This window comes from Lynx canadensis, chromosome B3 (assembly GCF_007474595.2).
Source record: "Lynx canadensis isolate LIC74 chromosome B3, mLynCan4.pri.v2, whole genome shotgun sequence".
Lineage (NCBI taxonomy): Eukaryota > Metazoa > Chordata > Mammalia > Carnivora > Felidae > Lynx > Lynx canadensis.
Window position 1 is genome coordinate 5,265,395 of NC_044308.2, and position 19,296 is coordinate 5,284,690.

At 44.2% G+C, this 19,296-nt stretch overlaps 1 protein-coding gene across 6 annotated transcripts in view; it reads right to left on the reverse strand.

Annotated features, from left to right (window-relative positions):
* Positions 1-19,296, reverse strand: part of PRC1 (protein regulator of cytokinesis 1) — a 40,850-nt gene that overhangs the window by 14,015 nt on the left and 7,539 nt on the right. Inside the window, exons 2-15 of one of the 6 annotated variants that reach the window (XM_032593568.1) lie at positions 17,380-17,512; positions 17,023-17,145; positions 15,030-15,263; positions 14,782-14,952; positions 14,185-14,334; positions 13,240-13,387; positions 12,346-12,482; positions 10,334-10,429; positions 8,034-8,180; positions 7,710-7,820; positions 4,391-4,501; positions 3,643-3,819; positions 3,283-3,324; positions 595-1,738 (exon numbers count right to left, since the gene is read on the reverse strand). In XM_032593568.1, the coding sequence (XP_032449459.1) occupies positions 1,667-1,738; positions 3,283-3,324; positions 3,643-3,819; positions 4,391-4,501; positions 7,710-7,820; positions 8,034-8,180; positions 10,334-10,429; positions 12,346-12,482; positions 13,240-13,387; positions 14,185-14,334; positions 14,782-14,952; positions 15,030-15,263; positions 17,023-17,145; positions 17,380-17,512 (1,852 nt within the window). In that variant the 3' untranslated portion in view covers positions 595-1,666. Of the gene's footprint in view, positions 1-594; positions 1,739-3,282; positions 3,325-3,642; positions 3,820-3,977; positions 4,502-7,709; positions 7,821-8,033; positions 8,181-10,333; positions 10,430-12,345; positions 12,483-13,239; positions 13,388-14,184; positions 14,335-14,781; positions 14,953-15,029; positions 15,264-17,022; positions 17,146-17,379; positions 17,513-19,296 lie in introns of those variants that run through there. The other 5 variants (XM_030317354.1, XM_030317349.1, XM_030317348.1 and 2 more) reach the window with 5 other exon arrangements.

A 19,296-nucleotide genomic window follows, 5' to 3' on the forward strand; every position in this document is an offset into this window, starting at 1 on the left:
TGGGTGTTGCATGGAAACCAATTTGACAATAAACTTCATATATTGAAAAAAAAAACCCACACACACACAAAAAAAAAGCCCCCAAAAAGAATATATACTGCAGGATTCTACTTAGCTAAAACTCTAGAAAATGCAAACTCCTCCACAGTGACACAAAGCAGATAAATGGTTGGTAGGGGTGGGGAGGGGAAAACTGTAAAGGGGCAGGAGGAAATTTTGGGGGTAATGGTTATGTTCAGAAACTGGATTGTGGTGATGGTTTCACAAGTGTGTGAAACTGTCAAAACTTATCCAAGTGTACACTGTAAATGGGCATTTATTTTCTAATAAAAATAAAGGCTGTTAAAAAACCAAAAAGCCAGGCCTATAAAAGATGTCCTGTTAGGGACAGAGAGCAGTGCAAATGGAAATTTACGTATCAGGAATTGGACTTTTTCTCTCAAACTTTTCTCAAGAAATATTTAGAAATGCACAGAACATAAAACCATACTCCCAACAAAAAAATCTTATATTTTCTTTTTAGTCTTTTCTGTTTTCCACAGACCAAAGCAACCAAAAAGTGATTTGGCCGGGGAGAAAAAAAAACAATATATCTTTTTGAAAGGTAAGTATACACATTTTAATTTATTTTTAAGAATATATTTATATTTTAAAAACAGGACATGTATATGTCTAAGCAGCATGGCGGACACAGACCAAATCCATGCTGGTGAGTTTTGAGAACCATTGAACGTGCTGACAGAGGCAGACAAGGTAAGAATAAATAGTGCTTTGGGGAGAGCAGTAGTGATCAGTAGGGTAGGTAAAGATGTGGACGCTGGAGCAGAAACAACTCCCCAATACTGATTTGTGCAAAGTTCCAGATCTCCACAACAGAAATGGCCCAACCCATCCAAACAGCCTCCCAGCTCGGCAACTGCCGGGGTAGATGAACTCGGACCTAGCGGGCAGAGGGATGGGGGGACTCAACCCAGAGGAAAACTGCAGAAACAGAGTTCAGACAGGCATGTGTTCACACACACATCCCCACAAAGGGCATTGCACAATAACAGAACTGTACACAGTTTAACAAAGGAGCTCCCAGCCTCCCTGTCACCTCTTTGGCAGTAGGTCAGGCCATCTCCACTTCTGACACACACACATCCTCAGCAGGAGGAAGGCTGTCCTGTGTGGCGGAGACAGATCTTTAGGTGAGAGCAAAGCTACTGTAGCCAGAGCGTTAACTCAGCGTCCCTCAACAAAAAAGATGTTAATTACTAGTGACAGCCTACGAGCCAATATTGCTTCAGGTCCCTACCCCAAGGACCGGCACACTCCTTTTCCCACACCGTGGTGAAATACGACACGCCCTTGCTCGTGCTTCAGCAAGCAGAATTACGGGGTAGAGAAAAAATTAGGTTCCATATGCTAAAATTTGCACTTACTGCTATGAACTAAGTTTTAATGTATTTCTTGGGTCAAAACAAAATCAAGTCTTTGAAGACCCACTAAGCCTATGATGGACTTTGCTCTGTGACACTCATTCACTTGTGTAAGTTAGGCCCGTGGTAGTGGAACCTGTCCAGATTCTCAAGCACACCTAAACTCAAGAAAAATGAAAGCCACATAGATAATTAGATCTCGTCTAGGCACAGGAAGCCACAGCTGGCTGACCGCTCAGGGCCTCTCAGGACTGGATGTTGGTCGAATTGAGGATTCGAGAAGTAGCATCAGATTTGGAAGCCTTTGAAAGTTCTCGCTGTTGAAAAATAAATAATGTCAGTGGCAGTACTGTCCCTCCTCTGCGTGCCCCGCCCTTGTAAGCATGGGTAAATGTCAGCACAAGGTCCCCTGAGGGCTGTTTCTCTGAGACAGAGGTCCTTCTCCAGCACAGGTTGTTAGGAACACAAGATGAGAGGCTCTGAGCCCCGTTCTATTAGTCAGAGATTAAGCACGTGCACACGTATGCCCGGGACCTCGTCCTTAGCCAGTTCGTTCTGTTACAACCTCACAGAACAGCAGTCCCTCAAGTTTCACAAAGTACTCTATTGAGTTGTCAAGCTAGGCAGGCAACAACCTTTGGTCTTTTGAGCCCTGGATAAAGCAAGGGGCCAGACCTTTATCTACCAATCCCTGGGGCTGAGGGCCTTGTAACCTGCTGGTGATATGATCTCATGCTGGAGCACATGGAAAAGAAGAGAAAGCACGAATACCACTGAGAAAGAGGTTAGTAAAGGTTAGTCTACCGGCTTTGGTGCCGCCTGGTGGAGTCTGTTACCAGCCAAAGCAGCCAAAACCAGATTAGAGATAAGCAGGGTACATTTAAGCCCCACGGGGATGATACGGGGCTTGGCTAAACAAGCAAGGAAGAGAAAGTTGGACTCTCTGTCCAGCAATCAGCTAGCCAGAGCAACATACACTTCTATATATAAAACTATACCAATCATTTAATTTGAAACAAGTGCCATAATATGAAACTTGTTTCAATGCTCAAAACAAGCTCTTGCCTTGGGGCAACTGCCCCGTTCTGTCACTGCAGCAGTAAGCGGGCACCATGGCTTTAACGCCGTATCCCCTCCCCCACGGTGAGGAACAGCCTCGCTTCCCAGCAGGAAGATACGGAGGGCAGAGAGAACGCACACTGGTAAGTCAAGGGCACTGCAGTTAGGTGTTAGTAAACACGGAGTAGGTTACTAGGAACTAAAGAGCATCTGGAAACATCTCCCAATGCCACATACATGCTTTAGCAGCTTAATGAGGTAGAAACAGGCAGAGGCAAGGAAATGAACACTGGCTAGCTCACAGAAGACAGAAAGTTGGCAATTCAGCCCTAAGGGGTTAGTAAGTCATATACTCCAGGAAACAATCAGCACACAGGCCAAGAACCTCATGATGGGCAGCACACAGCTGGGGCTCCCCTCCCCACGTGATGGGGCCTCTATTCTTTCTGGCACATTGGAGGCCTCTGATGTCACAACTGGGGAGGGTGAAGGTCTTCTGTTGTGAAAGACAGGATTAAAAAAAAAAAAAAAAACTTTGCCTGACTTTAGGTAGGGCTGAGAATCCAATTCAAGTCTGAACAAGTTTTCTTGTTAATCAGCAGATTAGTCTCTTGGGACTGAAGTCAGCTATCCTTGAGGTCCGCATTAGGACTTCTGCTCCTTTGTCAAAAAAAGGTTCTGTGGTAGTACAGCTGAGATTATTGGTTAGTGTAGCCCTGTGCCCAGACGGGAATTAAGCCAGCAGATGTGACAGGTGAGTTTGGAAAGCGGACATGGGACATGCAGGGGTTGCCATACAGACCTGAAGCCCGACAGTGGAGCTGTCAGAGAGGGACGGATCCTTCTAAGAACAAAGAATTAAGACAATTACCAAGAACTCCACCAAGAGAGCACCAGGGCCGTGATCAGAGGGTCACCTCCTGCAGCCAGGGAATGGTATTTCTGAAGCAGAAGGATCCAGGCTAAATGTCTAGTTGCTGCTGCCAACTTCCTTCTCGTATGCTCCTTAAACCAGCCCACCCCATGCCATGGTCAAGGCAGGAAAGGGATTCTCAGCCTCCAAAGAACTGTCCTCACGGCCTGGGTGCCCTTGGGAAGATACCCACTCTGCCCCAACTGTGTGCTCCCCAGAGACTGGCAGATATTAGAAAAGGTGAATTACCGCAAACTCAGAATAGGTGCTGGCAACAGAATTAATGCTGAAGTTGCGCTGGAGGGGGGCCGAGGCAGGGTACCCACCACTCAGGATGCTGCCGTTGAGCTCCAGGTTCTCCTTGTTGGCTCCATGCCTGCCAGCACGGGGCGTTTTTTTCCCCGAACAAGTGGAAGTGCCGACCGGCTGCAGAGAAGGGAAAGAGAGAGATCCGCGCACCATCCTCATAGTGACCACACACACACACACACACGCAAATGGCTAAAGGCTGATACTGTCTTTGTTATTCATGGGCCTATAATCCTCTACTTGTGGTTTCAAAAAATACATGAATTCTTAATGACTTGCAAAATACCTATCTTGAGCATAGTCTGTAAAATACTTGAAAGACCCACTTAGCACAGATTCCCCACCTCTCCTGATGTGAGAGTACCCGATTCTGTCTAGTGATCCAGTGTCGCTGGGCTTGAACCCACACACAGGGACCTCACTCAGCAGTAGCTGAAGACCAGGCTTTGCACTGAACCTAGTTACATCCCAGTGATTCCCATGATACTACCGGGGTTCAGAATGACCGCTGGGTGTATTTTGTTGTTGTTGGTTTCTTTTTTTGGCAGATAAGCTGGCTTACTCACAGCATCTCCCTGAAAACCGAATCCAGGGTTCTCAGAAACTCGAACGACGAGGTGGGGCCCCTGGGTAAATGGGCTGGAGGTGTGCTGGGGATGTCCCTTGTACACGGAGCATACATACTAACCTTGCTGCCAGAAGGTGGAAGTCGAGACACAGGGGAGCGGTAGATTGTCCCCCCAAAGACAGGCCGAATGCTGCTGTTGGCCGTAGCGTTGGACATGGTGGTAGTGTTCAGCTAAGGGGAAGAACAGAGATTATGGAGGTGGGGTAACACGCCTGGCAGCCCATCCCTACACTATAGAGAAAGGAGTATGGGAAATAGTCTAAGAAAGATGGGTTTACATGGTTAAGAGCTTTGAGGAAAATTGTGACAAGTGTTGAAAGTATTTCTATCCGGACTGCACTATAAAATGGTAGCCATTTTGTTTGTAATTCTATCATATTTAGGTATTTACCCAAGAGAAATGAAAGCAGATATCCCTACCAAGACCTATACATATATAGAGAGCAGCTTTATCTGTAATAGCCAAAACACTGCCTACAAGCCAAGTGTCCATCCACAGGCAAATGGATAAGCAAACTGTGCAATGGAATACTGCTCGGCAGTAAAAAGGAGTGGCCTATTATACATGTAACAACATAGATGAATCTCAAAAAAGCTATGCTAAACGAGAGAAGCCAAACCAAAAGAAGAATACATACTGTATAATTGTATTTGCATAAAATGTTAAGAGGGGCACCTGGGTGGCTCATTTGGTTAAGCGTCCGACTTTAGCTCAGGTCATGATCCCACAGTTTGTGAGTTTAAGCCCCGCATCGGGCTCTGTGCTGATGACTCAGAGCCTGGAACCTGCTTCATATTCTGTGTCTCATTCTCTCTCTGCCCCTCCCCCACTTGTAATGTGTCTCTCTTTGTCTCTTAAAAATAAATGTAAAGAAAAAATTTTTTAAACGTTAGAAATGCAAACTGGGGGCGCCTGGGTGGCTCAGTTGGTTGAACATCTGACTCGATTTCAGCTCAGGTCATGATCTCATGGTTTGTGGGTTTGAGCCCCATGTCCAGCTCTGCACTGACAGCGTGGAGCCTGCTTGGAATTCTCTCTCCCTCTCTCTCTGCCCCTACTTGTGCTTTCTCTCTTAAAAAAAATTTTTTTTTAAATAAAAAAGTGAACAAACAAAACCATAAAACACTTTTCGTTCATCAGCAAAACACCATAAAGAGTAAAAACACAAACTACACAAGACACAAATGCTGCCGGTAGACATGGCAAAAGGTTCAATTTCCATTAGTAAGGAGGGAGATACAAACTAAAATCATGAGACAGAACTTCATACCCTCAGATGGACAAAGACTTAAAGTATGAAAGTATCACCTGTTAACAAGGATCAGAGTCTGACACTTAGGCACTGGCAGCACAGATCATTAATCAGTGCAACTAGGGCTTCAGAAATGTCTGATTAGAGGAAACTTTCAGATTTTATTTTTAAGCAATCTTTATACCCAGTATGGGCCTGAAACTCACAACCTGGAGATCCAGAGCTGCCCTACCAGCCGGGCACCCCTGACTTCACTCTTGAGAGCAAGGGCCTCTCGCTTCTCTTTTATGCTCAGCATGTAGCACAGAGGTCTGCAAACTTTTAATTAAAACAGATCTTTCTATAATTGATTTTTAGTGTTCTAGGTTTTTAAAAGCTTATCACATGTTTTTTAAGTTTATTTTGAGAGAGAGCGCTCTCGTGCACATGCATGCCAGGGAGGAGCAGAGAGAGACAATCCTAAGCAGGCTCTGCCCTGTCAGCGTGGAGCCCCATGCGGGGCTTAGACTCCTGAGCTATGAGATCATGACCTGAGCCGAAAGAGACGAATGCTTAACCAACTGAGCCACCCAGGTGCCCCATCACATGATTTTCATAATAAAAAAACTACCTATTATGGGGTGCCTGACTGGCTTAGTAGAGTGTGTGACTTATCTCAGGGTTATGAGTTTGAGCCCCACGTCGGATATAGAGATTACTTAAAAATAAAATCTTTATAATACCTAATATTGGGGCACCTAGGTGGCTCAGTCAGTTAAGCATCCAACTCTTGGTTTCAGCTCAGGTTATGGTCTCATGCTTTTGTGAGTTAGAGCTCATCAGACTTGGGATTTTCTGTCTCCTCTCTCTGCTCCCCCAACCCCGTGCCACTTGCACTGTCTCCGTCTCCCTAAAAACAGAAAGTGGGGCGTCTGGGTGGCTCGGTCGGTCAAGCATTGGAATTTGGCTTGGGTCATGATCTCACGGTTACTGAGTTTGAGCACTGCATCAGGCTCTGTGCTGACAGCTCAGAGCCTGGAGCATATTTTGGATTCTGTGTCTCCTTCTCTCTCTCTGCCCCTCCCCCCCTCATGCTGTCTCTCTCTCAAAAATAAACATTAAAAAATTTTTTTTTAATCAAAAATAAAGTAAAATCTATCAACAATAGGGAACTAGTTTAATAAATGATGGTATGTCAAGAGAATAGAATATACAGCTAATAACGAGCATGTATTTGAAGAAAGTTTGATACTATGAAAAAAGAACCACAACCAATACCAACTAGGGGAAAGGCAGAAATCCAAATCATATGTGACCTTTATTTTGTAAAAATACGTTATTTAAAAACGAAGAAAAACGGGCACCTGGGTGGCTCAGTTAAGTGTCTGACTTCAGCTCAGGTCACGATCTCATGGTATGTGAGTTGGAGCTCTGAGTCGGGCTCTGATCTTACCGCTCAGAGCTTGGAGCCTGCTTCAGATTCTGTGTCTCCCTCTCTCTCTGCCCCTCCCCTGCTCGTGCTCTCTCTTAAAAATAAGTAAACATTTAAAAAAATTAAAAAGCAGGAAAAACAAATACTCTCAATAGTTCTCTTGGAGTTACACTACAGGTGATTTTTTTTTTAAACTCCCTGCAACGCAGGGCTCACATTCACGGCCCTGAGATCAAGATTTGCACATTCTAACTGAGCCAGCCAGGTGCCCCTGCAGGTGCTTTTTAAAAGATCTATTGGTTATAAATATGAGCTGAGGAAAGAGAAAGGAAATACTGCTCTATTTATCAAAGGAAAAGTTAAACTATCCCATTTACTAAACATGAAAGGCTCTCACAGAATATCATTGTCACTTGTTGGAATTCTAGGATGAACCTCTGAAGGTCTTCATCATTACGGAATGGTGACAGTTATGGTCTCCCAAGATTAATCCAAGACCTCAACCACAGGCACACATCAAAGCCAAGTCCTTGACTGTCATTATCAAGTTATTACTTGGGATTAAGTACTGCCTTCTGGTCACACTTTCAGATGGACTCAACCTGGAAGGTCCCCAAAGCCCTTTCCCATCTGCAGGGCAGAAGGCGAAAGGTGGCCAAGAGCCCCAGCCTCAACAACCCCTCACAAACGGTGGTTCACAAAGCCTCACGTTCACCTTGCGCACTTTGCCCGGTGTGTTGGGTACCAGTCCTCGCCGCTTGCTGGGGGTTCGGGGAGCACTGCCATAGAGCATCTCTGTCTCTGTCTGCTTCTTGTTCTTTAGTTGCTGTATGAAGGTCAGAAGGAACAGTGAAAACTCCCAGGAAAGGAACAGGTCTGGGATGGGGCAGAAGCTGGGCCAGATATCTAGAGCCAAGTGCCTGAACCCAGAGCTAAAAGAGGTGCGGTGGGCTAGCCCTTCAGCCAACCCAGATCCCTGGAAGAGACCCTGGGCTACTCACATTACCATCGTCCTCTTGCCCACACTGTGCTCACTTACTCTCTCTTGCTTGGCTCGCTCCTTCTCCATTCGATGCATCTCCCATTGTTCTGTCACATACTCCATGAATTTCTGCCCATTCACCACAAATGCCTGCGAATGCTCCTGTTCCCACATTTCAATCCGTGCCTTCAGCTCCTCTTCCAGCTGAGACCATAAAGAAAGAAATGTTAATCACTTCAAATCCTTGGTATGAAGCCCGAATGAAAGTATTCTCCCAAAGGAAGACTCCCGCCCCAGAGCACGTAAGCCTAATTTCAGGTAGCTGGACTCACGTGGGCCCAGGTCAGAGTGATCGGGAAGCAAATCCTAGGGACGATTTATTCGTAACACACATGAAGGTGGGAAACAGCAAGAACCCAGAGTCTAACTGGGTTTTGGTGCCTAAAGCTGGAGGCACTGGGGGGACAAGCAACATTAAATGAACAATGTACATTATGGGGCGCCTGGGTGGCTCAGTCGATTGAGCATCCGACTTAGGCTCAGGTCATGATCTCGCAGTTCATGAGTTCAAGCACCGCGTCCGGCTCTGTGCAGACAGCTCGAAGCCTAGAGCCTGCTTCAGATTCTGTCTCTCTTCCTCTCTCTGTCCCTTCCCTGCTCGTGCTCTCTCTCTCTCAAAAATGAATAAACGTTAAAAAAATATATATATTAAAAAAAAAAACCATGATGTATATTAAGAGCACCCCAATCTGGGTCCCGATCTAGAATCTACCTCTTATAGGCTATGAAAAGTTACCTAAGTTCTCAGGGCCTCAGTCTCCTGATGCATAAAAATGGAAATGAATAAAACAGAACTACCCTACGACCCAGCAATTACACTACTAGGTATATATCCAAGGGATACAGGTGTGCTGTTTCAAAGGGGTACGTGCACCCCCATGTTTATAGCAGCACTATCAACAATGGCCAAAGTATGGAAAGAGCCCAAATGTCCATCAATGGATGAATGGATAAAGAAGATGTGGTATATATATACAACGGAGTATTACTCGGCAATCGAAAAGAATGAAATCTTGCCATATGCAACAATGTGGATGGAACTAGAAAGTATTATGCTAAGTGAACTTAGAGAAAGACAAATAAATGACTTCACGCATGTGGAATTTAAGATACAAAACAGATGAACAGATGAAGCAAAAATAGTATAAAAACAGGGAGGGGGGCAAAACATAAGACACTCTTAAATACAGAGAACTGAGGGTTGCTGGAGGGGCCGTGGGTGAGAGGATGGGCTAAATGGGGAAGGGGCATTAAGGAAGACACTTGTTGGGATGAGCACTGGGTGTTATACACATAGAGGATGGATCACTGGAATCAACTCCTGAAATCATTACTGCACTACATGCTAACTAACTTAGATGTAAATTTAAAATGAATTAACTAAGGGGCACCTGGGTGGCTCAGTCGGTTAAGTGTCCCACTTCAGCTCAGGTCATGAGCTCAGGTTTGTGAGTTCAAGCCCCACATTGGGCTCTGTGCTGACAGCTCAGAGCCTGGAGCCTGTTTTGGATTCTGTGTCTCCCTCTCTCTCTGCCCCTCCCCTGCTCTGTCCCTCTCTCTCAAAAATAAATAAATGTTAAAAAAAATTTTTTTTGATAAATTAATAAAAATTAAAAAAAATTTTTAATGGAAATGACTAATTGGAAAATACTTTGGAATAGTATCTGGCACTTAATTCAATAAACACTATTACTATTAAAATAGAGAACAGTAACAAAGCCCACAGCACTTTCTCAAAAGTTTGTCTTTTGTTATAGGCTGAATTGTATCCTCCCAAAATTCATATTTAAGTCCTAACCCCCACCCCCCAATACCTCAGAATGTGACTTTTTTTTTTTTTTTTTCCCCACAAACAGGTAATGAAGTTAAATGATAAATGAGGTCATTAGGGTCAATGTGACTGGTAGCTTTGTAAGAGAAAAATCGGGACATAGATACATACAGAAGGAAGACCATGGAAAGATATAGGGAGGAAGAAAGTCATCCTCAAGTCAAGGATAGAGGCCTCCGAAGAAACCTACCCTACTGATAACTTTGATCTCACACTTACAGCCTCCAGAATTGTGAAAAAATAAATGTATTGTTTAAGCCAGCCAGTCTGTGGTACTTTGCTACACCGGCCCTAGAAAGCTATTAAGCCTTGATATTCAGTCAGGAGGAAGGCTCAGTATGTACTTATCCTGGCCCAAGCTTTAGAAGAGAAGACGGTTCTGGGGCAAGATGTTTCAAAGCCAAGGATATACAAAAAGTAAGGTGTTTTGTAGCCAAGCAACAAAAACTCTCAGTGGCAATATTACCTTAGGGAGTATTTTTTGAAGTTTGGCTCGTTGCTTTTCTTCTTTTAGAAGATTTCCTCCGCGGTTTGTAAATCGACTTGGATCTGAAGCTTTTCTCTGTGAAAAATAGATTTTAATTAGAGTAAGCCCTGAGATGGTCAGACCAGTTACTTCTGCTAAGATTCCTTGCTTTCGTAAACTGATCCATACTAAGGAGACTACATACTAAGGAGACTTCTGCATTCCATCCACTGCAGCAGAGAGAAATGATGGTGTTCCAAGGCAAGGGGAGTGGGGTGTGAGCTCCGTGGGCGTATGCGAGGTCATCCACTGGGGTGCAGGAAGACTATGGTTCGGTTCCTTTCTAATCTCAGAGTGAGGTAAGCTTTAATATGGAGTGCACAAAGTCACTGGCTCCCTTACTTGGTCCAGATGTCAGACGTGACTTGTCACCTACAGGGAATGAGGTATTTGGAGGGACAAGGGAGAGATCTACACTCGGAGGGCTTGGTGGTGACAACCCTGTGTACCCACTCAGCTCTGGCATACTAATGATGCAGGTTAAATGTGCCCAGTTAAGAGGTTCATAATCTGGTTTTTATGAAATTAACACTCACAAAATGGGCAAGTTAAAATGTAAAGTGTTAGGCTTCTTACTCTTTAAAAAAAAATTTTTTTAATGTTTATTCTTGAGAAAGAGAGAGGAGAGAGATTGTGAACAGGGGAGGGGCAGAGAGAGAGAGGGAGACAGAGAATCCCAATCTGGTTCTGCACTGTCAGGACAGAGCCAGATGCAGGGCTCGATCTCACCAAGTATGAGATCATGACCTGAGCTGAAACCAAGAGTCAGACACTTAACTAAGCCACCCACCCAGGTGCCCCCATTTCTGGTTTTTGTTCCTCTATCATGCATATATTATATCAGAACAGTAATCTAAATGTGTAATTTGTAAGTGTAAATTAGGTTTATACACTCAACAGTAGGAGCAGATCATCAGAAAAGTTTAGAAACAATCTTGACAATCTGGGGGCTGAGCTTGTAAAGAAATCCTATCTCCTTTCCAGACCCCTTGATTGATGACTGTCTATTAAACACTAACTAAAGGGACAGTAATCAGTTTCTCATCTCCTTAAATACCAGCACATCAACAAGACTTGCTTAATACTCTTCTTTCTTGCATTCAACCAGAAGTTAAGGAATAACCGAGAACTAGGACGTCTGTTCTGAAACAGCTGTAAGACCTCACGTATCTCTCTCTCCACGTGTTGAGTCCTAGTTTCCCTCCTATAAACCTGAAGGAGTTGAACTCGGGATTCTCTTAGGACCCCTTTGAGCTCTGAGAAGGACTCTCCTTGTGCCCTACATGTCTTGTGTGGCTCACCCAGTCCCAGTCCCAAGCTCCGAAATGCTTTGAGTGCCCAGTCTACCAGAAGAAAAGGAATTCAGACTAAATAAACGTGCCCTGATACCCAGGCAAACTTTCTAAGAAGACGGCAAAAGTTGGACTGGTAGTGAATATTAACTGCCTGCCCCAACATCCACCCTCTCCCTCCTACTAGTACCGAGAACGTGAATTTATCCGTGGCAGCAGGTGCCCCAGGCACGCCAGTGCTGGTGTGGGGAGCTTAATACTGGAAAGAGCCCTTAGAGGGGCTGAAGGGGCAATGCTTGAAGTGCAACGGTGGGGGCTCTAGAGCCACTTCGGACCACCCCTTAGTGGTCGGGGAGCCGTGGGCTGGAGAAGCCTGGGACACCACTGAGTGTGGAACAGCCATACCTGCTCTGGATGCTGTACCTCTAGACTTCCTTCACGCAAGAAATTCCTACCTTACTTAAGGCATTAATTTTGTTCTTCCACGCTCCTGCATATAAGCTTCACAAGTACAGATAGGTTAGCAGTAACTCGGACTTACTGATAAAGACAGGGTTTTAGAAGCCTGGTAAAGGGCACAGGAGAGTGGACTCTGACTGTCCAGGGCAGGCCTTCTTAACACTTGATCGCACTCTAGGGAAACAGAAGCTAGGGCGGTACCTCAAACTCCAAAAAAAGCCTCCAGCTTTCTTCCCACTTCTGGACACCTTCAAAGAGTTCTTTGTGAACCTCATAGTAGTTTCTTAACCGCACGATCTCGGCATCATGGAGCTGAAGCAGATTTTCTGTGTAGTCCTCTGCAAGATACAAGCCCAGGAGATGAAAAACTTCTAGTGTTTAGTAACCCTCATCCTCATCCTCCTAGAATGGAAATCAATCTGTCTTCCATAGAGTAAAAGTGATACGTGAATAAGCATATATCGTGGATAATAAAAGCCAGCTTTGTCACATGATCAGTCTGGGAGGAGAGGAGGGGCTAAGGGATTAGGGTGCAGGCCACAGCGATGAAGATTCTCAAAGCTCTAGGTCATCGCTTGCCTTGTCCTTGGTTTCCTTCATATTCTTCCTTTGCATCCTGCCCACAATTTCTAAAACCACTGCTGAATTTAGTACAGTCTCGTCTGTCAGACTAGAATTCTGCTGAGCTCTTGGGGACAGGCTCTGTGGGCTCAAATGTGGGCTCTGCTGCCTATGTGCTGCCTCTGGGTTAAGTTGCTGAGCATTTATGTGCTTCTGTGTGCTCATCTCTTGACATGAGGACTAAGTGAGATAATATCATTAAGGATTTGACACTGCACCTGGCCCAGAGTAAGCACCTGACAGACTTGAGCCTCACAACCACAGGCTACAGTGATACACTGCTTCAGAAATCGAGAGACCCCTTACTTCCTAGTAGCATTTGCAAATGTCTGTTTATTCAGGAATGGCAACTGATGCTAAATGGCTTGAAAGGGGAGCCGTATCTGTTGGGTAGAGGAAGCACTTCCCAGCAAACGTCTGCCCTCATAAAGACAAGTGAGCAGGCCACACGAAGACCACCACTTTTGTACGGACCAGCATAGTAAGGGGCAAAAGCCTGTCTCTGCTCCTGGCTGTAGAAACACTGGTCCCAGTACTGAGCCAGCTCCACTCGAATCGCCTCAATCACTTTCTTCATGTTCTGCATCTTCAGTTCCTCCAACCGATCCACTTCCAATTGCAGCTGAAACAAGGAGCTTTGGTAAAGGCGCTTGCCACACATTCATTTTCCCCCAGGAATCCAAAAGCTCCCATGCCCCTCCCCCTTCTAAATAAAATTATAACACAAAGCAACAGAGGTAAATCAATACTCTTTGCAACAATGAGCTCATGGGAGCCAGAAATCTAAGAAAGGCACACAAAAGGACAGAAGATGAGCAGCTATCACCACCCTCGTCTGATGCTTGTCTTTTTTTTTTTAAGTCATTTTTTTTTAATGTTTATTTATTTTTGACAAAGAGAGAGAGACAGAGCATGAGCAGGGGAGGGGCAAAGAGAGAGGGAGACACAGAATCCAAGGCAGGCTCTAGGCTCTGAGCTGTCAGTACAGAGCCCGACGTGGGGCTAGAATTCACGGACCATGAGATCATGACCCGAGCCGAAGTCGGACGCTTAACTGACTGAACCACCCCGGCGTCCCTTGTCTTTTTAAAAAATAAAATTTTTTTTAAATGTTTATTTATTTTTGAGAGAGAGAGAGCGCGTGCGCGCAAATGGTGGAGGGGCAAAGAGCGAGGGAGACACAGAATCCGAAGCAGGCTCCAGGCTCTGAGCTGTCCGCACAGAGCCTGACGAGGGGCTCGAGCCCACGAACTGTGAGATCGTGACCTGAGCTGAAGCTGGACGCTTAATCAACTGAGCCACCCAGACACCCCTGATGCTTGTCTTTAAAAACAGGCTCGCTTGAGGCAGGAAGCTGGTAAGGACAACAGACTTGACACTTGTAGACACTGCTGACCTAGCACCCATTGGATTTCTTACCGCTTTCCTGACCTTGGCCTTTGACCCACTCATAACCGTGGCCACAGCTTCTCTCTCTTCTGCAGGTATTTGTAACCTGTCCCAGAGCTCTCGGATTTGAGCCCGCAGACCCTCACACACTGCTTCATTTTGTGACTTTCGCATTTCCAGCTGTGGGGAGGAGAGCTGACAGTTAGGGCAAAGACAGAACAAAGAAGCCCAGCCCGCTGCCTTCCCACAAAGAAATGTCTGGACTCACAAGCAGTACTCTGACTAGATTGAGAAGAAGCGTATTTTTGTGATTCTGAACACAAACTGTATGGCTGTCATTATGGTAGGATCTCAAACACCAAGAACCAAGAATCAAATTTTTAACTTAAAAAATTAAACACTAAGCTAATTCACAGACAGTTAGTATCTCATTCAAATTTCAATTTCACATTCTTTGAGCTACATATAAATTTTTTGCTTAAAAAATGCAAATCAAGGATGTTCATATCATTTGCTATCTTTATCCTTCCCCTTTTCACTTATATGGGCTTCTTATTTAAGACTGAAGGAAGAAACTGTCAGCTTTTTCAAACTGCCGGACACGATGGAGTAGCGAGTGGCCATTACCTGCCGTAGCAACTTTTGTAGTGTTGCGATATTCTCCAGAGACAAACAAAAGGCATCTTCATCTTCACAGACCACATCTCTTTCAAAGCTTGTGTCTGGGGTGTGATCTAGTTCTTCCATACACAGTATGATCTGTCTCTTTATGTTGACGAACTCCTCACGTCTAGAGGCCTATAAAATACAATGATTACGAGCCCCTCCAGGAAAGTCAAACCGACCTTTAGGAAGTATGAGTGCAAACAGTATACCTTTGTCTCCCTCAACGTGGCCACGTGCTGTCTGAACTGGCTCAGCTCCTCTAGGCTGGGAACGGACGAGCTGTCCACGTCATAGTGGGGCAGGCAAAGAATTTCACACAGTTCTTGATCTTGTTCCTGAAGTAGTTTCAGTTCCTGTTTTCTCTCCTTTTTCTGTTTTCGCATCAGTTCTACCTGAGTGCGCAAATCCTTTTCTAGTTGCAAGATGGTCGTCTCTCCTTCCTCCTGCAAGAAACAATGTGCCATTGTTACAAGGTTTCAAGTGGATTTATTCACAGGAAGAGAAGGACAATGGAAGAAGGCTAGAGTGACAAACTTTTTTTTTTAATGTTTATTTATTTATTTTCAGAGAGAGAGAGCACGTGAGCAGGGGAGGGGCACAGAGAGAGGGAGACAGAGGATCCGAAGCAGGCTCCACACTGATGTCAGTAAGCCCTGATGTCAGGGCTTAAACTCATGAACTGTGAGATCATGACCTGAGCTGAAGCCGGATGCTTAACCTACTAAGCCTTCCAGGCACCCCTAGGATGACAGGCTTTTAGTTAAACTTAACAGTACATCAACTCACGGCCAACAAAATATGGCACAAGGAGGGTCCCCTAAGGAAGGTCTCTAGTAAAGGAAACATACCAGGGCACTTTGGCAAGAGGTGAAAAGTGGTTGGAAAGCTTGTTTTGAGTTAGCTATGGGGTAGTCTATTTAGCTCATAACTTGATGCTCATCCTAAAAAGCCTACAAACATCACCTAACCAATACAAATCGATAGTCCTTGCTTTACTCCAACAGATAAACAGGTGGCGGGGGGTAGGGGGGAGTGGCAGTTACAGGTCTTAAAAATTTATAGAATTTTATTCCACACTGGTGAACTAATAAAAACTGCCATGTAATTTAAGGGAGATATATATTTATCACTGTATATCTAACTTCTCACCCGATTTCACACTGAAAGTTAAAAAAAAAAAGACTAAAGAAACTATTTGTTCGAAATCAATGATATATATGCCATTTCTGTAGATTCCAAAAAACTACACTGATATCACGATCTGATTGCTCTTGGCTGCCAGGTATGAATTATCATTAATCCCTTAAAGGCGGTCTCCCTCCTAGCCTGATTCCATCTAGGTACCCACGTAGTTCTTCCTGTAGCAGAGTGGGACCCAAGAATCTTATTGGCACCACATTATAGCCATCCTGTGCTGGCCCTGCACTCACATCTATTCTAATTACCTTGCCAAGCTCCACAGTGGTTTTCACTTTTATGATCCCAACACTACTTATACGGGATCTAACCAGGGACATGTTTTGGAGTCCTGTTATTCATTCCATCCTTGCTGGTGTCCTCATTCAAGCTCTGCCTTGTGCTGGACCACAAAACAGCAACCTGTCAGCGTGGTACAGAGATAATCATGCTCTGAATTTGACTATGCTCTCCTGACACTCCAGCTTTTGAGACATTTCTTCCCAAGTAGCCATTTTGGCTGGTTCACTGGTGTGCAGCTACTGGGTATAAAAAACCACAAAGGCAGGTTTTTTGGTAACTTTCCCTTGTATCACTAGTCCCTTTTGCTTCCTAGGTAGTGCTTTTAATTTTTTTTCAAAGAAAGAATAGCATGGTACCATCTGTACTTAGCTCTTCCTTAGAATTAAAAAAGAAAAAGTACATATTATTTATATATATTAATATCAATATTATATATTAATAATATAATAATATACATAATATGTATATATATTATACACACACCCCACAAATATAGGGCTTGTTTTTGATCAAAGCATTGCACCACTTATTAGCTAGTATCTCTCAACAGGGCAACTCTTCACATAAGTGAAAGGTACTTTGGTGAAACTAAATAACTAGGTGACAAATTCTCCCTGCTTTCATGGCCAGGATTTCACAAGGAAACCTTCCACCGGTAGCCCCAAGTCAGAGTTCCTTCCTAATCTCAGACCCAGCAGGATCCCCTGAGACTCTGCCATGTACCTGAAATGGCTCGACATGTAACTCGCTGCACAGGGTATTCAGCTCTTTTTGACAGATGGATATGCTTTTGATGAGCCTTTCCTTCAGGCTCTCCTCTTCAGCAATCATCATATCCAGGAGGTCCTACAAAAGAGAATACAGTCCCATAAAAGTCTGAGGCCAATGGGGGAAAAAACCCCAAACCAACAAACGACACCAAAACCTTCATAATTTCAAATTCTTAAGAAAGGACTTAAATACAAAGAAAACCAGGAAGAGCCTGTGACATCTTCGTATCACTTCTGTAGCTATGTCAGATGAGACACCAATATCCTTACCCCTGAACCACCGTAAAGAGACCAGTACTACCCAACTCACCTTGATATGCTTCTTTACAACCTCCGTTCTTTGTAACCGCTGGTCCTCTGGAATCCCAATTAATTCCCATATTTCCCGAAGGTGATTCAGAGCTTTCTGGAGACATACTATTGACTCCTCCGCCAGCACCTCACTGAAAAGCAAAAGAGAAGCCAGTAACATGAGCCACTGCCTCCAGACTAAAATAAAAATTTACTGAAACTAAATATACTAGTTTCTCAGTGGCCTGAAGGCTAAAACAAATTGAAAACAAGCATTCAGCTTAACCACTCTTCTCCCCAAAACACAACACTGGCAAAGCAAAATTCAGTATTGCCTTACTCTGGAAGTTCAATCTTCCGAATAATAGAATGTGGACTTTCATCAACAATTCTACTGATGGCAGTACAATACAGAATTATAAAAGAAAAACCAGACAGGAGCGCCTGGCTGGCTTAGTAGAGCATGTGATTCTTGATACCAGGATTGTGAATTCGAGCCCCACGTTGGGTGTAGAGATTACTTAAAAAAAAAAAAAAAAAGTAGGGGTGCCTGGTGGCTCAGTCGGTTGGGTGACCGACCAGCTCAGGTCATGATCTCACAGCTCATGAGTTCGAGCCCCGTGTCGGGCTCTGTGCTGATAGCTCAGAGCCTGGAGCCTGCTCCAGATTGTGTGTCTCCCTCTCTCTGCCCCTCCCCAACTCACACTCTGTCTCTCTCTCGCTCTCAAAAATAAACAAACATTAAAAAAACAAAAAAGTAAAGATAAACCAAACAAAATAAAATCCCACCAACACAAGAGCTTGCTTGGTGAGAAGATCCTATAAAACAGGTGGCAATTTATCACACTAATTTCTTGTTCTTAAATTACAACTACTGACTTACAGAATGGCTAAAATTACAAAAGATAAACATCATGTTTTGGTGAGGAGGCACCTGGGTGGCTCAGTTGGTTAAGCGCCTGACTCTTGATTTCAGCTCAGGTCATGATCTCGTGGTTCCTGGGATCGAGCCCAGGGTCAGGCTCTGCACTGACAGTGTGGAGCCTGTGTGGGATTCTCTCTCCCTCTCTCTCTGCCCCTCTCCAGCTCATGCGTGCACACACGCTCTCTCTCAAAATAAACAAACATCAAACACGAAAGTGATGGTGAGGATATAGAAAAGCCAGAACTTTCATAAAGTTGGAGTATAAACCGGTACAACCACTTTAAAACTGTGGGCAGCACCTATTAAACCTGAACATAGCAGTTCCACTTTTACATGCAGGTCCAGCAGAAACGCACACATATGCACTCAAGGCAAGAACAGGAATGATCAGAGCAGCACTCCTCATAATAGCCTAAGAGTAGAAACAACCCAGATGTCCATCAACATAATAAACAGTACATTCCTATCATGGAATATTACAACAATGAATACACAACATGGATAAATCTCAGAAACATTACAAGAAACTATGCTAAACGAAAGAGGTCAAATGCAAAAAGACTACGTACTATATGATTCCATTTTATGAAGTTCTAGAAAAGCAAAACTATAGTGAAAGAAAGCACATTAATTGCCTGGGATCAGGGCAAGGGATCAATTGCAAAACAGCACAAGGAAATTTTTTCAGGGTGATGGAGTGGTCCTAGATCTCAACGGTGATTACCTAACTGTATACAATGACCAAAATTCGAACTGTACATGTAAAATGAGTCAGTTTTACTGTATGTAAGTTATACCTCAAACCTAAAAGAAAAAAAAGGAAGTAAAACAAACTACTGTGGAAAAACAAACAAAAGTTGGAGAAGAAAAGGAAAAACAGTCTTGAGTGAAAAAAGCCAGACAAGAAAGCATGTATCACTATGTGATTCCATTTATATAAACTTCAAAAAACAGGCAAAACTAAGGTGTACTTTCAGAAGGCAGGACGGTGGTCCATTATCCTGGGAGGTG